At 38.1% G+C, this 19,748-nt stretch overlaps 1 protein-coding gene across 1 annotated transcript in view; it reads right to left on the bottom strand.

Moving 5' to 3' along the window:
- Positions 1–9,207: 9,207 nt before the first annotated feature.
- The window catches only part of WDHD1 (WD repeat and HMG-box DNA binding protein 1), a 29,263-nt gene continuing 18,722 nt past the window's right edge, over positions 9,208–19,748 (bottom strand). Inside the window, exons 16-25 of the mRNA XM_070931663.1 lie at positions 19,400–19,514; positions 18,039–18,170; positions 16,153–16,391; positions 14,962–15,083; positions 14,326–14,367; positions 12,625–12,668; positions 12,369–12,527; positions 11,060–11,190; positions 10,800–10,935; positions 9,208–9,411 (exon numbers count right to left, since the gene is read on the bottom strand). Of these exons, the coding sequence (XP_070787764.1) occupies positions 9,208–9,411; positions 10,800–10,935; positions 11,060–11,190; positions 12,369–12,527; positions 12,625–12,668; positions 14,326–14,367; positions 14,962–15,083; positions 16,153–16,391; positions 18,039–18,170; positions 19,400–19,514 (1,324 nt within the window). The remainder of the gene's footprint in view (positions 9,412–10,799; positions 10,936–11,059; positions 11,191–12,368; positions 12,528–12,624; positions 12,669–14,325; positions 14,368–14,961; positions 15,084–16,152; positions 16,392–18,038; positions 18,171–19,399; positions 19,515–19,748) is intronic.

Genomic DNA, 19,748 nt, shown 5'->3' with positions numbered 1-19,748 from the left:
ACACATAAAGAGAAGAAGGACAAAGAGAAGAAAGCAGAACTCTGAGATTTCACACATACTGATCATTCCCATGTAAATCTCAGTTAAATTAGGGAAGGCACAAATCTTAAGAAACATACCATGTGGTTGCATAGAAGACAGAGGGACAAACAAACAAAACAAACCCAACAAACAAACAAAACAAACAAAACCCCCAACATTCCTATTTATATATCTCCCTTTTCTTTTAAGTACCTTTATTTAGCCAAATTTGTCTCCCGGTGTTATCTCTTAGCAAAGCCCATTTTCGACACAATTTTCCTAATTTCCTTTTATCCATGCCCCTCAATATGGGCACCCGCCTGGCGTCCCAGGCCGCGAGCACTTCATCTACTGGGGTCCCCGCCACCCGCGAACTATCGCTACCCATGACCCTTTCCTTTTCTCCAGAAGGATCACTTCGACTTAGCCGGGTGGCACGCTCTCAGTTTTCAGAGGAAAAAGCTCTGGGAAGGACTTCGATTCCCTTGCGAAGTATGGGCCCCTTCCTCTAGGGAATCACCACAACTTTTCGGATCCAAAAAGGGGATCCGCGAGGACCTGCTGACCCCTGCAGCCAGGTGTGGGCACCTCCTCTTACACACACACACGCTCGCCCCGTGTCTGGGCTGGACAAAACCGGGTTTCCCTTTCACAATTTATTTCCCCCCTTCACACGCTTGGCTTTCGCTCGGCTTCCATTCCTTTTAAACACAAAGTTCCACATTTGGCAACCCCCCCTTGCTTTCTCTATCCTACCGGTCATGGCTCAGTGGAGCTAGCAGTAGGCAGAGGTGCGGCTAGAGGTCGCTCAAAGAGGTGAAATCAGACTGTTTTCCAGGTGGAATCCCACACACACACATCCTCCTTCCCTAACAGAAGGTCCTGTGCTCTGGCAAAACCCCCATGCTCTCCAGACTGTTAGTCTTTCTGCGGCTAGGAAATGCACAGAGGAAGCAAGATCCAACTGTGATTGGGAGAAGGGCCTTCACTCACACACATGCAGGCATACACAAATTTCCCATGCTTTTCCATACTTTAAAATTAAAATTTAGAGGTACTCACCTTCTTTCCAAGCAGCCTTTGAGCTCAAACTCAAAACCCCTTTAAAACCTAGTTCCAAATGGCCAAGGTCCAGGAAAACATACCCACAGACTCAATGGGTCTGCTGCTAGCAAGGGAGGCTTACCTGGGCCTGGTCCATTGGTTAGGTTAGCTTGGAGTCCCATCTGGGTCGCCAATTGTTGGAAGAAACATCCTTCTAGGTTCTGCTCCAAGTGGGGAAAACAGACACTGGAAACATGGAGACTGCTTGGAAAGATGGTTTAATGGTGGACAGGATCACATGGCTTGAGTTCCTGAACAGAAAAGGGGCAGATACAGCAAATCCTTGGGTTTTTATGCTCTCTCTGGCTCTGCATTTCTTGGGGCCCCGAAAGAGTATCCTGATTGGTTGTCAGACTCCCAGGGGGTGGGGGTCTTGCTGGCTGATGCAATCTTCCCAGGTGCCATGTGGTGAGCCTCTGTCTAGATGGGTCCCATTGTGTTAGTTTCTGTTGCTATTGTGTTGAGGGCTAATCCTATCTTTGACAATTCCTACTATGGCTCTGCCTGAAGGAGGTAGATCTTTGTTATGTAGAATAGACTGGCCCAGGCCTTAATGGCCCATTGACAAAGGGCGGGGGGCAGGAAGGTGGGAGCTGCTTTGTCTTTAAAATATGCTTCTCATATTTCTCATACAGGGAAATATAATATTCTGCCTTTTTCATATTTCCTAAAATATTTCACTCTTCCAGGAAAGGGGTGGGTGCTAACTTCCTACAGTACCGTAAGTCAAGGCAGCAAACATACTTAAACACTTATTTGTTTTCACAATAACAAACCTGTGAGATGGGTTGGGTTGGGCTGGAGAGTGGCCTCAATCACCCAGCAGACTTTCATGCCTCTGGAAATCACAGTCTCCTGGTTTCTAGGCCAGCACCTTAACCACCACATCAAATCAGTGTCAGTTGAACTCACAATTTGAACTATGTCAGTTCAAATTGTGAGTTTGACTGCATTATACATTTCTTTAGTGACTTATGGGAAACTTGGCATATTGTGATGTAACAGATTTTTGACCTTGGGTTCTGAGTAGTGGCTGCTTTAAGGTCAAATATAACTGAACCTTGTTTAAACAATAAACAGAAGGCTCCAGTCCCCAAATATTGAACTTCTCCAAACATTAAGCTTTGCTTTATTCTGAAGTTTCCCTGTCCCTAGTGTCCTGTCCTCCCCATTCCGGGAATCGTAAGTGTTACAACTGCTTCTAGCGTTCTCAGCCAGCATTGGTCAATAATACCTGTCTCCATGGCCAGATTTCTTCTATAATGTTTATCTAAGGCAAAGGTCATTATCTAATGTTAAAGACTTTTGTTTCTAGTCCAATGTATCTTATTGCTTCAAGGAAAGAAAATTCCTGATGATCAAATGCTATTCAGAGGGCTGTTGAATTACTAATATCTATTGGTTAAATACGGCCAGTTTTAAAAATAGAACGCCAGTAACCAAATCCAAATTAAAGTATCCCTGACAGATATTCTTAAGTCTCTTCCCTTAAATGCTGCCAGGGCTTAGGAAGGATGCCTTTTCTGTGGTAGCCCCTGTCTTCTGGAACTCCCTTCTCCTTGTATTCATCTGGAAAAATAATGCTTGCATACCAACAGATGCAAAATAAATAAATAAATAGGATCATGAATATTTATATAGTTTTAATTAAGACCAGAATTCCACTCCCAAATGTAACACCAGAATTCCACTCCCAACTGAATATTTCAGTTGGCTACAAAAATGTTTATACTTGTATATCACTTGAACAGAAAGTATTCATCTGTAATCATCCCAGTGTGTTATATTACCACAGTAAGGTGAGATATTTTATACTGAGAACTTGCAGCAAGCACAATAGTGGCCTTAAGCAAGTAATTTACAATACAGTGAAATTGGAATTTAACATTTCTGGCGTAGAACCTATTCAGTTTTGCTAAACTGTCAAAGGACTCCTGCTTTTTTAAAACAACCATCTTCTGAAAATTCCTCTGAATAAAGAAAAAAAAAGAAAAGAAATATATAAAAAAAGAAAGGCCTGCTTTTAAATTTATGGATCAACATAGCTGTGTTCATGCATTTCCTTATTTGTTTATATTTGGACATATTATTTTGGTATTGATGAAGTGATTTATACTTCAATACACTGTTTATAACAAATGTCTAGGTTACTTCAATCCAGCAAAAATTGCTGTTAGATATTATCGATTAGGTAAATGCGATGCTCCACAAGATTGGAGCCTTTCAGCATTAAAAAATACTAGACTAAGGTGCTAACTCAGGAAAAAAAAGAGGTTTTGATTTCCATTGTACATTTAAAGCCTATCTAGGTTGGCAGAACTACCAGTTAAGGCTCAGGCAGACCAGCAGACTGCCAATTCTAGTTCCTCCTTAGGCACGAAAACTGGCTGGGTAATATTGGGACAATCACCAGGAAATTTTGAGTTCTAGTCCTCCCTCAGACATAAAAGCCATCTGGGCCAGTCACTCTCTTCTCAGCCCAAGCCACCTCACAGAGTTGTTGTGGGGAAAAAGAGGAAGGAGAATTATATATATATTAATGACCTTGAGTTATTATTATTTATTATTTATTATTTGGGCTTGTATGCCGTCGTCTCTCCAAAGGACTCAGGGCGGCTCACAACAATAAATACAAAATTCAATTATAAAATATAATAAATATAAGAACCTGTTAAAATCACATTTAAAACCCCTTCAATCCAATCCGGGCAGGCCAAATAACCATGTTTTAAGATCACGGCGGAAGGAGTGAAGGTCAGGAGCCACCCGGAGCTCCAGGGGGAGCTGATTCCACAGAGTAGGTGCGCCACAGAGAAGGCCCGCTCCTTGGGAGTCACCAGTCGACACTCTTTGGCCGACGGGACCTCAAGGAGTTACTTATAAAGTAACAAAAGGCAGGATAATCTAATAATAAATAAATCTTTTTACATGTTTACTGCTCATTATTCATTTGCCCAAATATGCATCTCCTGTTTTAATGATGCAAAAAAGAATAAACAGAATATTCCCAAACTGCTTCTTAAAAGGAATTTATAAAGCTGTATTGGTTACGGTTCGTGTGTCAGTTGAAAACTGCCTTCTGTTGAGTTGAAGCACTGATTAATACATGTACTCCCCCATGACTTGTTTGTGGCTCTCCAAAACTTTAAGGGAATCTTTCCAGTTCCTGCTTGAAAAATCCAAAAATGCTTTTCTCATACATGAAGATATGTTGCTGAACTCTTACTGCAGGCTATTTGCTCTATATTTTTATTTTATTAAATTCAAGGCTTCCCATTTAGCTTTATTTATTTAAGATTTATATGCCCTTCTAATCTTAAGTAACTCTGGAAGTTTACAACAACCAATAAATGAAAGAAGAATAAAAGATGAAAATAAACAAAAACCCTGTGCCATAATTGTGGTTTACATGGAACTATTGCTTTGAGAACATTGCAAGAACACATTCATGTGTGACATTTTCACTCTATTGAGCACACGGACTGCTGAATTCCCATGTTTTCCACTCTGTGTAGCCCATCTGATGTTTTTTCCAGTCAGTTCTAGCATTAGATGAAATTGCAAAATGGATGCTTTACTCTACAGGCTTGGTGACAGACTATTTCCCCATTGATAAACTTTCTTGCCTCACTGCCTTCTGTTGCTTGAACTTGTATATTTCACAATCTTACTTATTTAAAAGATTTAGATGGCCCAGACTTCCGGCTGTACTCCCAACGCTATCGGAAGCAAGGACCGCGAGCTCCACAGCCCCATTCTGAACTCTTCCTGGCAGAGGGCTCCAATTGGAGACATAGCCACCCTGGAGGGTCATGAAGTAAAGGGGGACCACCTTGCAGGTCGAGGAAAGCCACATCTCTCTTTCCTGACTCGGAAAGCCCCCTCCTCTGAAGACGGGGAAAAGCAGCAGCAAACATGGCTGCCATGAAACTGGGGATAGTCTGAATACCTAGACAGTGCAGGAACGAAGAGACAGTGAATGGTTTGCGAACTGGATGAGAGAATTATTTTGTTGAAATTGGACCCCATGAAATCTAAGGGGAATATATATTTAGAACTATTTGTCATAGAGACGTGCAAACACTTTGAAAAAATACTGGAGAATTTAAGAAGAGAAAATTTGTTAAAAAAATAAATAGAAAATTGAACTCTCAAAGCAAAAAGGCGTGGTACCGAGAAGACATATTAAAATTATGGTTTCAAATTTTTTCTTATTAATACTGTCCATTTACTGGATTTTTAATTGAAAATAATTAAATTGGACTTGTCAATAACAAAGCAGAGGCTGAAGCAGGTTGCAGAGAGTTCCATCTGCTGATGAAAGAGGAACTATGCAACTTGGGAATAACCATTGAAAGGACTGAAAACATTTATTGAATTACATGTATCTACTCTAAGATTTGATCTACCACTGAAGATTTGAATATCAAACAAGAATTTTAGCTAAGAGTCCCCTGAATATTATTGAACGTATAAAAGTGACTAAAGGAGGCGTGGATAATCTCCTGGTGTATTAAAATTGATTTGACTCACACTGATGAGACATTAAAATTGTGACCTGGAAGCTCTGCTTTTGAATCAACAATTCCTGGACAATTGACTAAAGAGACCTCTAAAACAAAGGAGCAACGCAAGGCGAAAGTGAGTGGAGATCCAAACGGATGGAGTTAATGTTTCAAAGTATTAAGGACCTTATACAGGAACAACATAAGGAGATGGTGGAAATATTTGATTGCATAGACCAAAAACTGGAAAATATTATACAAGGGACAATGAACAAAGACCAGGACAATGAGGAAAGAATGGAGCCATCAGAAGGAATGGAGGGGAAAGCAGAATTGAGAAACCAGCAAAAAGAAGACAAGGAGGAGATATCACCAAAATCAATAATGATTAAGGAATTAAAACGGGAAAATCACTTTAAAAGATTTAAAAAGGAAATGGGAGGAACAGGACGATGTTTGGGGGGAAAAGATAGGGGCTAGAACAGACAGCTTTAAAACTAGACAGTGGGAAAGGGTAGAGAGGGGAGAAAAAGTTAGATCGTATAGTCAGAAAATAGATTTAGAAGTAGATGGAGTAAAAGATTTAAGAGAGGTATATGGGAGGCAAACCAAGAAAAAAATAAGACTAAAAATTTCGACATGGGCAAGAGATGATGGATAAGGTGGGAAAAAAGAGTAAAAGATTTTCTATGAATATATTTCAATAATGAGTATTAATATTTAACTATATAGGATGGATAATTATTTTGTATGTAGTGCAACAGATATCAGGATAAACACTTTAATAAAAATAGATGTGAAGAATAAAATAGGGGAATTATAAAAAAATTAAGAATATTTTTTAATGTAAACATGAATTACACAGATTGGAAAAACATGAATAGATGTACTTTAAATGTTTAAATGATTGATATTAGAAGTGCACATTGAGACATTGAATAATGAAAGAATGAAGGATGAAACTTTAATATAAATAGATGTGAAGAGCTAAATAAGGGAAATATGAATAATAAAACAGATGAAAGATGTGAAATAGAAAAAAAAGCCTTTGAATATTATAGTGATATTGGGGAAAAAGTTAAAAAAGAGATAGAAATAAGAGGGGAATAATAGTATATACAGTATATATTAACATATTAAGATATATTAAAGAAGGTGGTTTAGGAACTGAAGGGTGGTAGTTTTATTTATTTATTTATTGGTTCGATTTATATGCCGCCCTTCTCCAGAGACTCAGGGCGGCTTACAATGCATTAAAGCAAGTTAAGGGCATGTGTAAATAATATGAAATAATGAAAATGAAATGTAATAATTATGAGTAACAATATTGTTTATTTGTATTGAAATGTATGATACCCAGGTATCACACCATTCACACATTGATATGTATAAATAATATAAAATTTAAAAAATTGACTAAAACCAGATTTAGATGGCCCAAATCTTAAGCAACTCTGACAGAGTCACAAACTTGTCATTAAATCACGTTAACCCTTCTGGTCGGTTTCTATACCTATTCATACTTCCTTTTTTAAATTTTCCTAGTATGAGGGTTGCTATGTGTGTAAGTAGTAAGTACTGAAATCTTGCCCCAGCCCACTCACTGAACTGTGTTTTTACACTATTCTTTGGGTCAGGTGGAGGGAACATCTGGCATTATTTATTTTATTCATACTTATATGCCGCCCTTCTCCCAAAGGACTCAGGGCGGCTCACAACAATAAAACAACAAAACAATAAATTAATGTTAAAATAATCCAATTAAAATCCCCCAACAGTTAGAACTAAAATCTCCCAGATGATCAGATTTGCTGAAAAAGCCATGTCTTCAGGCCACCGTGGAAAGAGCGAAGGTCGGGGGGCCGTCCGGAGCTCAGTGGGTAATTCATTCCAGAGGGTCGGTGCGGCCACAGAGAATGCCCTCCTCCTGGGCGCCACCAGCCGACATTGTCTGGCCAATGGCACCCGGAGGAGGGCAATACTTTGTGAATGCACTGGGCGGTGGGAGGCCGGTAGGAGGTGATCCTGCAAGTACCCCGGGCCCATGCCATGCCATGTAGTCTCAGCTTTCTCAGGTGGCTAGAAGTAAAGACAATTATATGGCTGGTTTAAGAGATTTTGGAGGAATTTGGGAATTTCAAAGTTTTAGTAGTCCTTGTTTACCAACTTGTTTAGTGACCATTTAAAATTGGAACAGTATAAAAGAAATTGTGACCAATCCCTCACATTTATGACTGTTAAAAGAGTACCCCTGTTGCACTTGAACACATCACAATTGGCACACATTTACAACTGGCAGTGTCCCAGTCATGTGACTGCCATTTTTGTTCTTTCCAACTGACTTGTGACAAGCAGAGCTAATGAAGAATATAGAAGTAAAATCATAACTTGTCGTGTGATGTTTTTCTTAATGACTGCGCTGACCTACCTAACAATCAAATGGAAAGTGATATTCTAAGTCCATTGCAGCCACTGCACTTATTGGAAAGTGATTTTCTCTCCGCAACATTTAGCAGTGGAGTTGCCCGTTTCAATTCTAGTCACTAAGTGAGGACTACCAGTGAAAGATGTGGAAAATGGAAATAAAGTATTCAACAGCCAAAATAAAAAAGGTTCTTGCTTTATTTAAAATCACCAGTAACATAAAAATAAAACATTATAAGATGTGGAGAACAATGGCACAATAGTCTGAGCCTGGGATTTTTCAGTTTACTACACAGAACTAAAGGACACAGTTTAATGCCAGGGGCTAGGATCCTCCCATAAATTGGGCTTTGATTTAACTTCTAGAATACAATGCTACCTGGGAGTGGAATATGACTTATATGGCAGATATCAGTCTGGTGGGAGTCTGAATCAAGGTAACTAAAATCCATTCTTTATGGATTTTTTTAGAATGGAAGTTGAATGACACAAACCATTGGAGGGTTTAACTTGAATGGCAAGGAAATAATGAGCTGGCTCCATTATTACGTTCAGCTGACGAGGCAGATAAAATAACAATCCTTGTTATATGCTGGGCCTGGAGGAAATGGAGAAAACAAACTGGAACTTGGTATCAAGTTAGCACACAGTTCATCTCCTGAGTCACATGTCTCCTCCTCCACGTGCTCCATTCTGCCCTCTCTTGCTTTAGTGTCCTATAAAGCACTACCCACACGTGGTATCTGAAGGAGCAATTTAGAGAATACCTGGCTTTAGGTCACAAACATACATCAGTTGGAACCCATTCTACAGTCACAACGGTAACACCTTGAGATCTATAAAGGCTAATTAGATTACTAACTATCCAACACAACGTAGATAAGCTATAACTTCAGCCATACAGCCATCAAGGATGTGCTTGCACAGGAACAGGTGGTTTCACAGAGCTTCAGAATAGGTCACCTTGCTCCAGAATATGAACCTCCATTCCTAAATCCATGTATTCTGCATATCTTCATGGCCATGATTCCACAAACTTCCTTTTCTTGAATGTTCAAAACAGAAGCACATTTCCTTAGGGGAACAGTCTTCATCCATCTGTTGGGAAAGTTTTAAATACTACAGGCTAATATCGACAAGTAAAATATTTCTTTTAACTCCGCTTATATGCAAATGTTGAGAGTTTTGCAAAGGTAGACTGGTTGAATCCTTTGGATTTTTTAACAGAGCCCACATCCTCTTCTGAGTTTTGTTCTTGGCCTTCTTCCTCTTTATTGTTAACATCCTCTGGGCGCTTTCGCTTTTTCCCTTCAGATGGATCACTGGTTTCTCTACCTTTGGCTTTCTCCGTCCAAACCTTACATTAAGGGAAACAAAAACAGAACAGTAAAACTTCTACAATTGCTATTAAATTATAATATTGTCATTAATTAATGTAACTTCCCCATAAATATTAAGCTCCTATGTATGTGCGTAATGGAGACTATAATTTTGAAGGTCCTTCATGGAACACTGCCTTGTTATGGCAAAGGGGCTTGTTCAGCTCAAAGAAGCTATGAGCTAAGCCATGCATTGGGCCACCTAAAGTCATAGCGGAGACAAGTCATAGCAGAGAGGTCTGACAAAATGTGGTTCACTGGAGAAGGAAATGGCAACCTATTGCCAAGAAAACCCCATGGACATTATCAGTAGGCTAGTGGAAGATAGGACAGCCTGGTGTGCTACAGTCCATAGGATCGCAAAGAGTCAGACATGACTTAATGACTGAACAACAAATAATAATATTGAAGACATTAGCAATGGAACCATACTGGAATTTGTCAATTTTGAACCTTTACAAGCGTGACAAAATTATTCTTAATTTCCCAGAAATCAGGTATAGAAAGAATAAGACCAGGTGGCTGAATGATCTGGCACTGAAGCAGTGGTATGAAATGGCCTTGTATATTTTCATTGCAACGTTTCCAGGTACTTCAGCTGAGTGTGGTTTCAAAGTTAGTACTGAAGTAGTATTACAGATAATCAGGTTCAATCATTCAGCCATAAATTTCAATGAATTATTTTGACCAATCACTCTCTTTGCTGAATTTCTACATAGGATCATTACATTGTTGCAACGGGCAAGAAGAAAAAACTTATTGGAGAAGAGGCAAGATAATGTATGAAATGGATTATTAGTCAAACATGCATCCAGAGGAGGAACTCCACACATTATCTCTGGGGGGAAAAAAGGACTACATTCTACTTCCTGCTTTTTACTTGTAAAATTGTGTGACTTCAAGAAAAGTGAAAAAAAGAATTCATGCAGTCTTCAACTTACAATCAAATAGGGACCAGAATTTATGTTGATAAGCAAGGCAATTAGTAAGACGTGCCTGGTTTTACATTTTTTTTTTTTGCCATAATTGTTAAGCAAATAATTGTAGTTTTCAAATGAAGCATGTAATCATTAAATGAATCTGACTTCCTAATTGACTTTGCTTGTTGGAAGCTGGTTGGGAAAGTTGCAAAGAGCAATCTTGTGACCCTGGGATCCTGCCACTGTCATAAATACATGTAGTTGCCAACGCCTGAATTCTGATCACGTGTCTGTGGGGATGCTACAACAGTTGTTAAGTGTGAGGAGCAGTCCAGTGGCATTGTGACTTTGAACAGTTGTTAAATGAATGGTTGTAAATTGAGGACTCCCTGTACATTTTTACATGGTAAGCAAAGGCATAATCTGCCAAAAGAAGATTCCATTACCATCCTTTCCTCAGCAGATAAACCTCGGTATCGAACCATGCCTTCTTTTATTATTTCTGTTTCTTCAAAATGAGGATTATCTGATAAAATACTGCTTCTGTTCTCTTCTAGCCACATCTGGAACCCAGTCTTTGGCCTAAATACAGTACAGATGAGAAAAAGATATTGAAATAAAACCTTTATGCTACCTGTGAACATTTTTATTCCCAAAAGGCAGAGTCATCTCACAACAGGAATGTGAGACTCTTTGGCACACTGACCTTTTATTATCTTTGTTCTCAGTCACAGTTTGAAGTTCAGATTGTACAGTGTCATTTTTGTCCTCTCTATCTTCTCTGACTTTCTTTTCAGTAGTAAGTGCTCGGGGTTGGAAAAATGCAGTTGCTGCAGGCTGAGCAATGAAATATATATACTTCAGTAATTCATCGTAAATGGCTGCTTTATATATCACATTTCATACTCTTTAGCTTCTCAGAGCAAGAAGCTCTAATTTTGATAAGCATCCATTTAACTCCTAAGGGAAAATATTTTTGCAGTAATTTTTTACTCAATAGTTTTGGAAGCAGTAATATTAATTACAATGGAAGGAGATGGTGAGATAAATAAATACAGTACATAAAGGTTTAAGCAGTGCAGCAAACTATGATTTAAATGGAAAGTAAGCATGTTAACTGTACTCTAATTTAATTTAAAATAAAGCAAATTTAATTTTTGCTTTGGGCCCACCCATTTTCTTGATTGCTGACTGTTTAGAGTGCAGCTTCTATAAAATCTCTAGGACTAGAAAAAAAATTACATGAGGTTTATTTCTCAATAGCTTTCAAATGAGAAATGTTGTAGTTTTATTTGTTTGTATCCTACCTTTATTATTTTTACATATAACTCAAGGTGGCAAAGACATCCAACAAACCTTCCTCTTCCTATTGTCCACACAACAACCACCCTGTGAGATGGATCGGGCTGAGAGAGAATGACTGGCCCAAAGTCACCCAGCTGGCTTTCATAACTAAGATGGGACTAGAATTCACAGTCTCTCACTTTCTAGCCTGGTGCCCATTAGACCAAACTGGCTCTAGTAAATATAAACAGTATATAAGCAGTAATTGAAAAGCAAAAAATGTTTGCTATTAAGAGTATTTGTATATACTTAAATCTAAGTATTTATTCCACTAATATTCTTTTATGTGCTCTAAACAAAATTAAAATGTTTAAACATCATGTCTGGCCCACTTTCAACTGTATTATACAAACCGTCTGTTTCACTTCCTTGCCTACCTTTCTTATTCAGCCACTGCATGGCAAGGAAAGAAACATTTCCTGAGTGTAAAATTTCCTTTTACTACTCAATTAATACTAAGACCATCTATTTTCAAACTTGATAGGGAAACAAAAAATAGGAATCCATTTGATACCAGTATCCTGCCCTACCTTTTCCAATCTTTTTTCCTGCCAATCAGTCTTTGGATAATCCTTGTGCTTTCATTACATTCCTAAAACTTGCTACACCCAATAACAATAACTTTGCCAAGATCTGTTGCCACAAAATAAGATAAAGGTCCAATCCATCACCTGCTTTGACTTGGGCTTGGGCATCAACGGTTTGATGATTGGACTCTTCTTGTTTGGAACTCCTTGACCATTCATTGTGGGATTTTTCTTAGGCAGCCTTGTCAGGTTATCCAGAATATTGGGCGAGTGAACAAATGCCTCTTTTTGGCTACTGGATACCTACAGCAGCAAGAGATTTAAGAACACATTTTTCCCTTGCAGGACCTCAACAATATCTTACTTAAAAGTAAAGTAAATTAAAGCCATCAGTTCTCACCTTAAAAGGATTTACTCGTATTGAGTTGTTAGATGCAGTGACAGCTTTCATTAACCAAAAAAAAAAAAAAAAAAAAAGGGGGGGGGGAGGGGAAGCAAGAGAAAAAGAATATCAGTGCAAATTTACCAAACACTTAATATACTGCCTGTGTATTAAGAAATTATACTAAATGATTTTTATTTACAAGAATTAAGCAGGACTTTTGATATAGCCCTGCCTCTAATCTTTAAGACATGAACAGAAACTTGTCTCTAGATTTTTTTTTATTTTTTTATTTTTTTAATTTGATTTATATGCCGCCCTTCTCCGGAGACTCAGGGCGGCTTACAATGCTTTAAGCAATTGATAGATGTTTGAGTTATGACCAGGCATTAACATTCATGCTTTATTACTGTTTATTTTATTTTATTTCCCCCACCTTTTTAATTGTGTTGTGAATCTTGATACGTTATTTCATATAAAATTTGATATAATTACAATTTTTTTAAACATTCTATTAATTAGATAACTTGAAAATTGGAACTAAAGAGAAAAAGTAGATATTATATAAATATAAGCTAAAATAAAAAAATGAATACACTGTGACTTGCATTAAGGTATTTGTTAGTGGTAGTACTCAATTTACGACCATTCATTCGAAGTTATGGCACTGAAGAAAATGAGTTATGACTGTTTTTCACATCAATGACTATTACAGCATCCCCATGGTCACATGATCAAAATTTGAGTGCTTTGCAACTGGCAAGTATTCATGACAGTTGTATTGTCCCTGGGTCATATGACCACCACTTGCAACCTTCCCAGCTGGCTTCTGATAAGCAAAGTCAGTAGGGAAAGCCAGAGTTGTTTAACGACGTGATTCACTTAACAACTGTAATGATTTGCTTAATAACCTGTGGCAAAAAGGTGGTAAAATGAGGTGCAATTTGGTTAATAACTGCTTTGCTTTGCAATGGAAATGTTGGGCTCAATTTTGGTCATAAGTCGAGGACTACTATAAAGATTTTGGTCTTAACCTGAGTTACTTAAAATCAAGATCTCTGTTGTCCTGGGGTGTGTGAGAGAGAGAGAAGGGGGGGGGGAGAGAGAGAGGGAGGGAGGGGGAGAGAGAGAGAGAACCCACAATAAAAGGGGAAAAAATGAACAAAGAACTTTTAAAAAAAGAACTATTAATTTTTCAACTTTTTCCTTTTTATACATCTGATTTGCAATATTTGCACAATTTACTTTACTTTTTGTCACTAAATACTATGGTCTCTCAGCAATTTACAGAACCTTATTACAATGTTGCAAGGAGAAACTTGGTTCTAATGAGGGGCACAAGATTATGCTAAAAACCTAGCATTCTTTTGCATGACACTGTTTCTGGATAAAAAGTCCCTGGGACAGTGCAGCCCTTCATTTGTGAAACTGAACTGATAGATCACAGTCCAACAGTAAACTATACAACAGCAACATTGGAAGTAATAGAGCTCTCTATTAATCAGGCAGCAAGATTTCAATGGAGGAACTATTGAAGAAAAATTTGAATGATGTATAAATGTTTCCAATTTATTTCATCAGTTTAAAAGATGTTCATGAGAAGAAAAGCATTTAACAAATTGTGTAGGAGTATGGTTGCATAGCTGAAATCTAATATTTGGACAAAATGTTTAACAATTAAGGGGTTTTTCCTTGCCTAAAATAAATTCAGTTACTTACCAGACTTCGAAGCAGATGTATTTCCATGCAGCGTGGGAGAGCCTTCAGAAGAATTAAAGTAGAGGAAACATTAATATTCCAGAGGAAATATTTAAAACATTTCCCAGTTTAATTGAGTATGATTATATGTGATAAATATTGAAACAGAAAGGATGTACAATAGGGCTACAAATGCACTAGACTAGCACTTTTGAACTTCTCACCCCTACTCTTAACTACTCTTCCTCCTCCTCTTCCTCCTCGCATTTTTCTCGCAGGTGCAGTCTGCTTTTTGGATCAACAAGAACCATCTTGTGTGACCAAACATAGCATCCAAGTCTAACCAGGCATTTTTCATGTCTGCATTTATTGTATCTTACTTCAGCCTTCCATGTGGGGGTTTACCCTTTCCTCATAACTACTCATAAAAATGTTCAGAGCTCTTCCAATGCCATCACTGTGCCACCAGAGGATCTCTGACAGGCCCTCTTCAGGCCTGCCTAAGGACAATTTGTGAGGACTCCCAACTCCTCACAAATTGCCCATCTCTGTTCCATGGGGTGATCCTTCTCTGAAAGGACTACCCAGCCTTCAGAGTCTGAATTTATAACCATATAGCCTTCTGCTTTAATATTCATGGATGCTTGCTGAGCTTACTAGATTTTGCCTCATGAAGGGCATTCACTTTCTCCTCATCCTCTTCGTGGGTCTCCATATTTTGCTGGCATTGAATGTTTCTTTCTTGAGCACAACTCCATTCTGTGGGGCTGTTACTGTACCTGCATAGAGAGAAACTAAGTCAGCCAATGACTTCTATTCCTTTGCTTAAAGTGTCAAGAAAAGGGCAACTGCCACGCACCCCCACAAGAAAAGCCAGGTTTAACAAGAATGATAAAATAACTCCTTTCCTTTCCATTATACAGGCTATCCTGGTCCTCATGGAATCAATTACTGAGTCATTCCCATTAAAATAATAGTACTTTTTCAGTTTTCCAAAAACCGAAAATGTGATAATCTGAGCTACTGCCCAGAAGATTCACTTCTTTACAGGCTACTATACTTCGTTTCCTTCAGTGGCAATAGCCACCAGTGGATTTGTCCAGAGCCTTTCTCTCCTTTCTTAACTGCATGTGTCCCTTTCTTCCATTCTGCTTCAAAGTTTCCTCTTTCCATTTACCTAGAAGCCTTTAAAAGGGCTGGATTGCTGATTTTTCCCGTCCTGTCACCAGATCAGTTGCACTAGGGTATTGTCTTGGGTGTCAAAGTACGCTACTGAATCCAGGCCTTGGGTTTTTGATATTATACAGGTAGTTCTCAACTTACGACAATTGGGAAGAGGCTTTCTGTTGCTAAGCAATTGAGTTGCACCCAATTTTATGACTTTTTTTTTGCCACAGTTGTTAAGAAAATCATTGCAATTGCTAAGTGAATCAGGCAGCTGTTAAGCAAATGCTGCTTCCCCCACTGATTTTGCTTCTTGGAAGCTTCTTGGGAAGGTTTCAGATGGTGACCATGTGACCCTGGGATTCTGCAACCATTGTAAATACACGCCTGTTGCCAAGTTCCCAAATTTTGATCCCATGACCATGGGGATGCTAAGTAAGTGCAAGGACCACCTAGTTATAAGTCACTTTTTCCAGCGCTATTGTAACTACAGTCGCTAAGTGAATGGTTAAAAATTAAGCACTACCTGCAGTTGAGAGCCTTTGTACAGTAAATCTGACCTGATGGGACAGTTAAAAGATTTTTCTCCACCGTGACTTAGAAAGCACCTGCCTAACTTCAAACACAAATGAAATTATAACAATTTGCTATGTGTTTGTGTCCCCTTTCAGAGTTCACTTTTACCCAGCATTCAGGTGATTTCTAAAATCCGGCTGCTGCTTCTCTTCTTCCTCTTCTTGCTCAGCATACTCTTCAGCAGAAGCCAGCTCTGAGACCTTCTCAGCGGCAAGTTCACTGAGTTTCTGGGCAAGAATTAGCTTCCGCGAGCGAGAAGCATATTTGATAGCTAAGGTCGTGGCATTTTGTGTCATGAGTTCAGCAAGCTCCATACAGCGAAATTCACGTTCCAGTGTGCAAGATAACTATTTTTAAAGCAAGGAGGAAAAAAAGTTTTAACATTTATCAGAGAAATATTTGTTTGGGGGGTGGGGAAGAGAGGATGAAAAATGTTTGTTCTTTAAGCGAATAGAACATTCAGTTCCCATTCATTCTTTACTAGACAGAAATTCAAGGAATCCTAATACATCCATGAACAGAACAGAATGAGTCCCAGCTATTTTCTTATAAAGCCGGTTTGTAGCTATGAAAATAACTCCAATTATGATGCAGTAGTTAAAGTGAGCAACCTCAGGAAAACTGCATGTGAAACGTCCACTGAAGAAAAACTATACTTACAAACTATAATCCATTATTGTATAGTAGTTTTTTGAATTAAAAAAAAAAATAGTGGATTCAAGAGATCCATCTCTCTTTCTGCTTTTCAAACATCTGTTTCATGATGAGCCTTGTTTCCAGTTAGCTATAATTGTGTGGGTAAAGACTAAACTCTTCACCTGTCTAATAATTAACCTGCACAGCACATGAAAGCCACTAGGAAGCCTGAGTAAATAGAAATATGGGCTGAGGAAAATTCTCTTAATGGTCTTTCTCTTTCACAGGTTCCTCTCCGAAAATGGTCTCTCCTTTATATTTCAAGGAAGTTGAAGCAGGCTTATCTTGAAAAACAAATGGGTTTGGCCAGGATAGGCCATTTTTATTAGGATCCTGGCAAGTACAGATAAGTGTTAAACTCTCAGTCTTCACCCTATAGTTACAAGAATACTCGGGCTTCCTGAGGCTATTTATAAAACATGGTAGGACAGTCACACAATTAATTAATTTTATTTCTAGGTTGGTACTAAGAGCCTGAGCTTTGAACACAAATTGCTGGTCAAGGCAACTCATTTCCTGAGCCTGGTTTTCCTTTATCTCTGGATCTGGCCTTTTGCTTCCCAAAGCTCTTGCTACTCCTGACACAAATGCTTAGGCACATTCATCTCCTCTAGTTCAAATTTCTTCTGCCTTAGATCCTCTCCTTATCTGCGACTTGCTGCCAGCTTTATTCCAGTGCTTTGGTTCCTCTCTCTTACAGCAGCTCTGTCCACAGTCAAATTATCTAGGACCATGGGAGGAAGGCATGCAATGAAGCAGCATCATGACACAAAACTCACAAAAAGATGCACATTTCACCTTTTTGATGTTATCTCAGTTTGCTATGGACACTTGCAATATTTTTTTCTGTTGACTGGCAAGAAAGTCCAGTTGCCTCTTGAAAGAGCACCTTTGGGGCAATGACTATTTAACTTACGCTGAACATTACAGTATGTGTATTAACAAGTTACATTTTGCCTAGTTTTGTGCTTTAAACATTCCTTGTCCATTTCAGGGTTAATAAAATATAACAACTAGTCACATGGAATAAATCACTGTGTGGAACAGACAATGTTAAAAAATTACAAAGAAAAAGAAATAATTGAGTGAGATTTTTTATTTAAGCAATATAATAATCAAGCATCTAAGAAATTTTACTCAGGTAAATTTGAAATAATTGTCTCCAATATGTGCCCTTTTAATGTTTCTCTTTAACTCCTGTATCAGCTTGGTGAGCTGAGGCTTAATAGAAGCTGATATCTAGTACAAATGAAAGGCATTAGATTGAAGAAGACAGATTTATAACGTTACCCACTTACTGCAAACATTTTCATCAGGAGATTCTGTTGTTCTTGGATTGCCTGGCCTTTCACACTTTCATCATATTCATATCCATTTTGGGATAAATAGTCTAAATAATTGTGGAACAAGACTGAGCGCCAGAATTGCTCCTATGACATGCAGAGAAAGAAAAGAAAAACATAGTTCATAACAGCTATTTTATCACGGCTGCAAGATATATAATATAAAATTTAGTACTGAACAAGGACATGTTTATAAATTACTGTGAAACTGTGATAATTAAAATTCCAAAAGACTGGAAATAGGCAAACAAAATAGACCACATTAACTGGAATTTGAATTAATTTGAAAATGTAAAGGAAACTTTACAAAATCAAAATAATGTTGAGCAAAGCATCCTTTCAAGGATGCGTACACTTGGATATATAGCGTCAAAAGCTTTGCTCTTAACTATTTGAGAGATTATTCATTTTCATCTCCACTTGCTTTCAAGATTACAGCAGGTGGCATCCATATGCTTCCAAGTGTAACTTTACAATTTTAAGGTTTAGAAACCCATTAGCTTGCTTTTTTGGGGGGGGAGCTGAGAAATTGATACATACTGTACACTATACATCTTGTATAAATAATACCACAGAATGCATACTATCTTCCTAAAATAGAGACATACATATGCAAGTAGGGCTACTGTTTCTATATGGTGTGTGTGTGTGTGTGTGTGTGTGTGTGTGTGTGTGTGTACAGGTAGTCCTCAACTTACGATCACAATTAAGCCCAAAATTTATGTTGTTAAGTAAGAAATTTGTTAAGTGAGTTTTGCCCCATTTTATGACTTTTCTTGCCACATTTGTTAAGTGAATCACTGCAGTTATTAAATTAGTAACATGGCTGTTAACTGAATCTGGTTTCCCCATTGACTTTTCTTGTTAGAAGGTTGCAAAGGGGATCACATAACTCTGGGACACTGCAACCGTCATGTGAGTCAGCTGTCAAGCATCTGAATGTAAATCATGTGACCATGGGGATGCTACAATGGTCATAAGTCACTTTTTTTAGTGCTTTTTAACTTCAAACTGTCACTAAACAAACTTTTGTAAGTCAAGGATTATCTGTATTATACAGAACTGCAACTAAATTGTACAAGTGATTTTAACTTAATAGGTGACAACCATTTTATGGAGATTATCTGCATGCATGATATTCAGTGCATACTTAATGGGAATGAAAGATAAAATTACTAGAGACGCTATTTCCATACAATAAGGACAAAGTGAAAAGCAAGCAAAACTGACCTTTTAGAGCAGGGCAGAACTTGCAACTCCTTATTAAGTTTTTCAGAATGGATCTAAAAACTAAATTATAAATTCTGATTACCTACCTCCATTTGACCTTTATCTGTTGTAGTTTGACAAAAAGGGAGCTTAAATGGCAGCACTGATACCGCAGGACGGGGAAGCGTAGCTGGAAAACGAGCTCCTTTACAAAGAATGCATCTATTCAAGAAAAATACAGAATCAAAAGTGCAACCCTTTTCTTCTTCCCAGACTCACCATGGCATAAACAAGTTGTTTACACATTCAGCAGTATACATGTCAAGAAGAGGAAGCTTACATTTTTCTCAATTTTTTAAAAAATATCAGGCTAAAAATTAACACATTTGAGGGGCGAAAAAAACCCTGGAGTTTTCTCTAAGCTTTGAATATCCAAATACTTTATTTAGCATCCAA

This window comes from Pituophis catenifer, unplaced genomic scaffold, assembly GCF_029215685.1.
Source record: "Pituophis catenifer annectens isolate HBS135680 unplaced genomic scaffold, rPitCat1.0.hap2 SCAF_1, whole genome shotgun sequence".
NCBI lineage: Eukaryota > Metazoa > Chordata > Lepidosauria > Squamata > Colubridae > Pituophis > Pituophis catenifer.
This window is presented reverse-complemented; position numbering and strand designations above follow the sequence as displayed.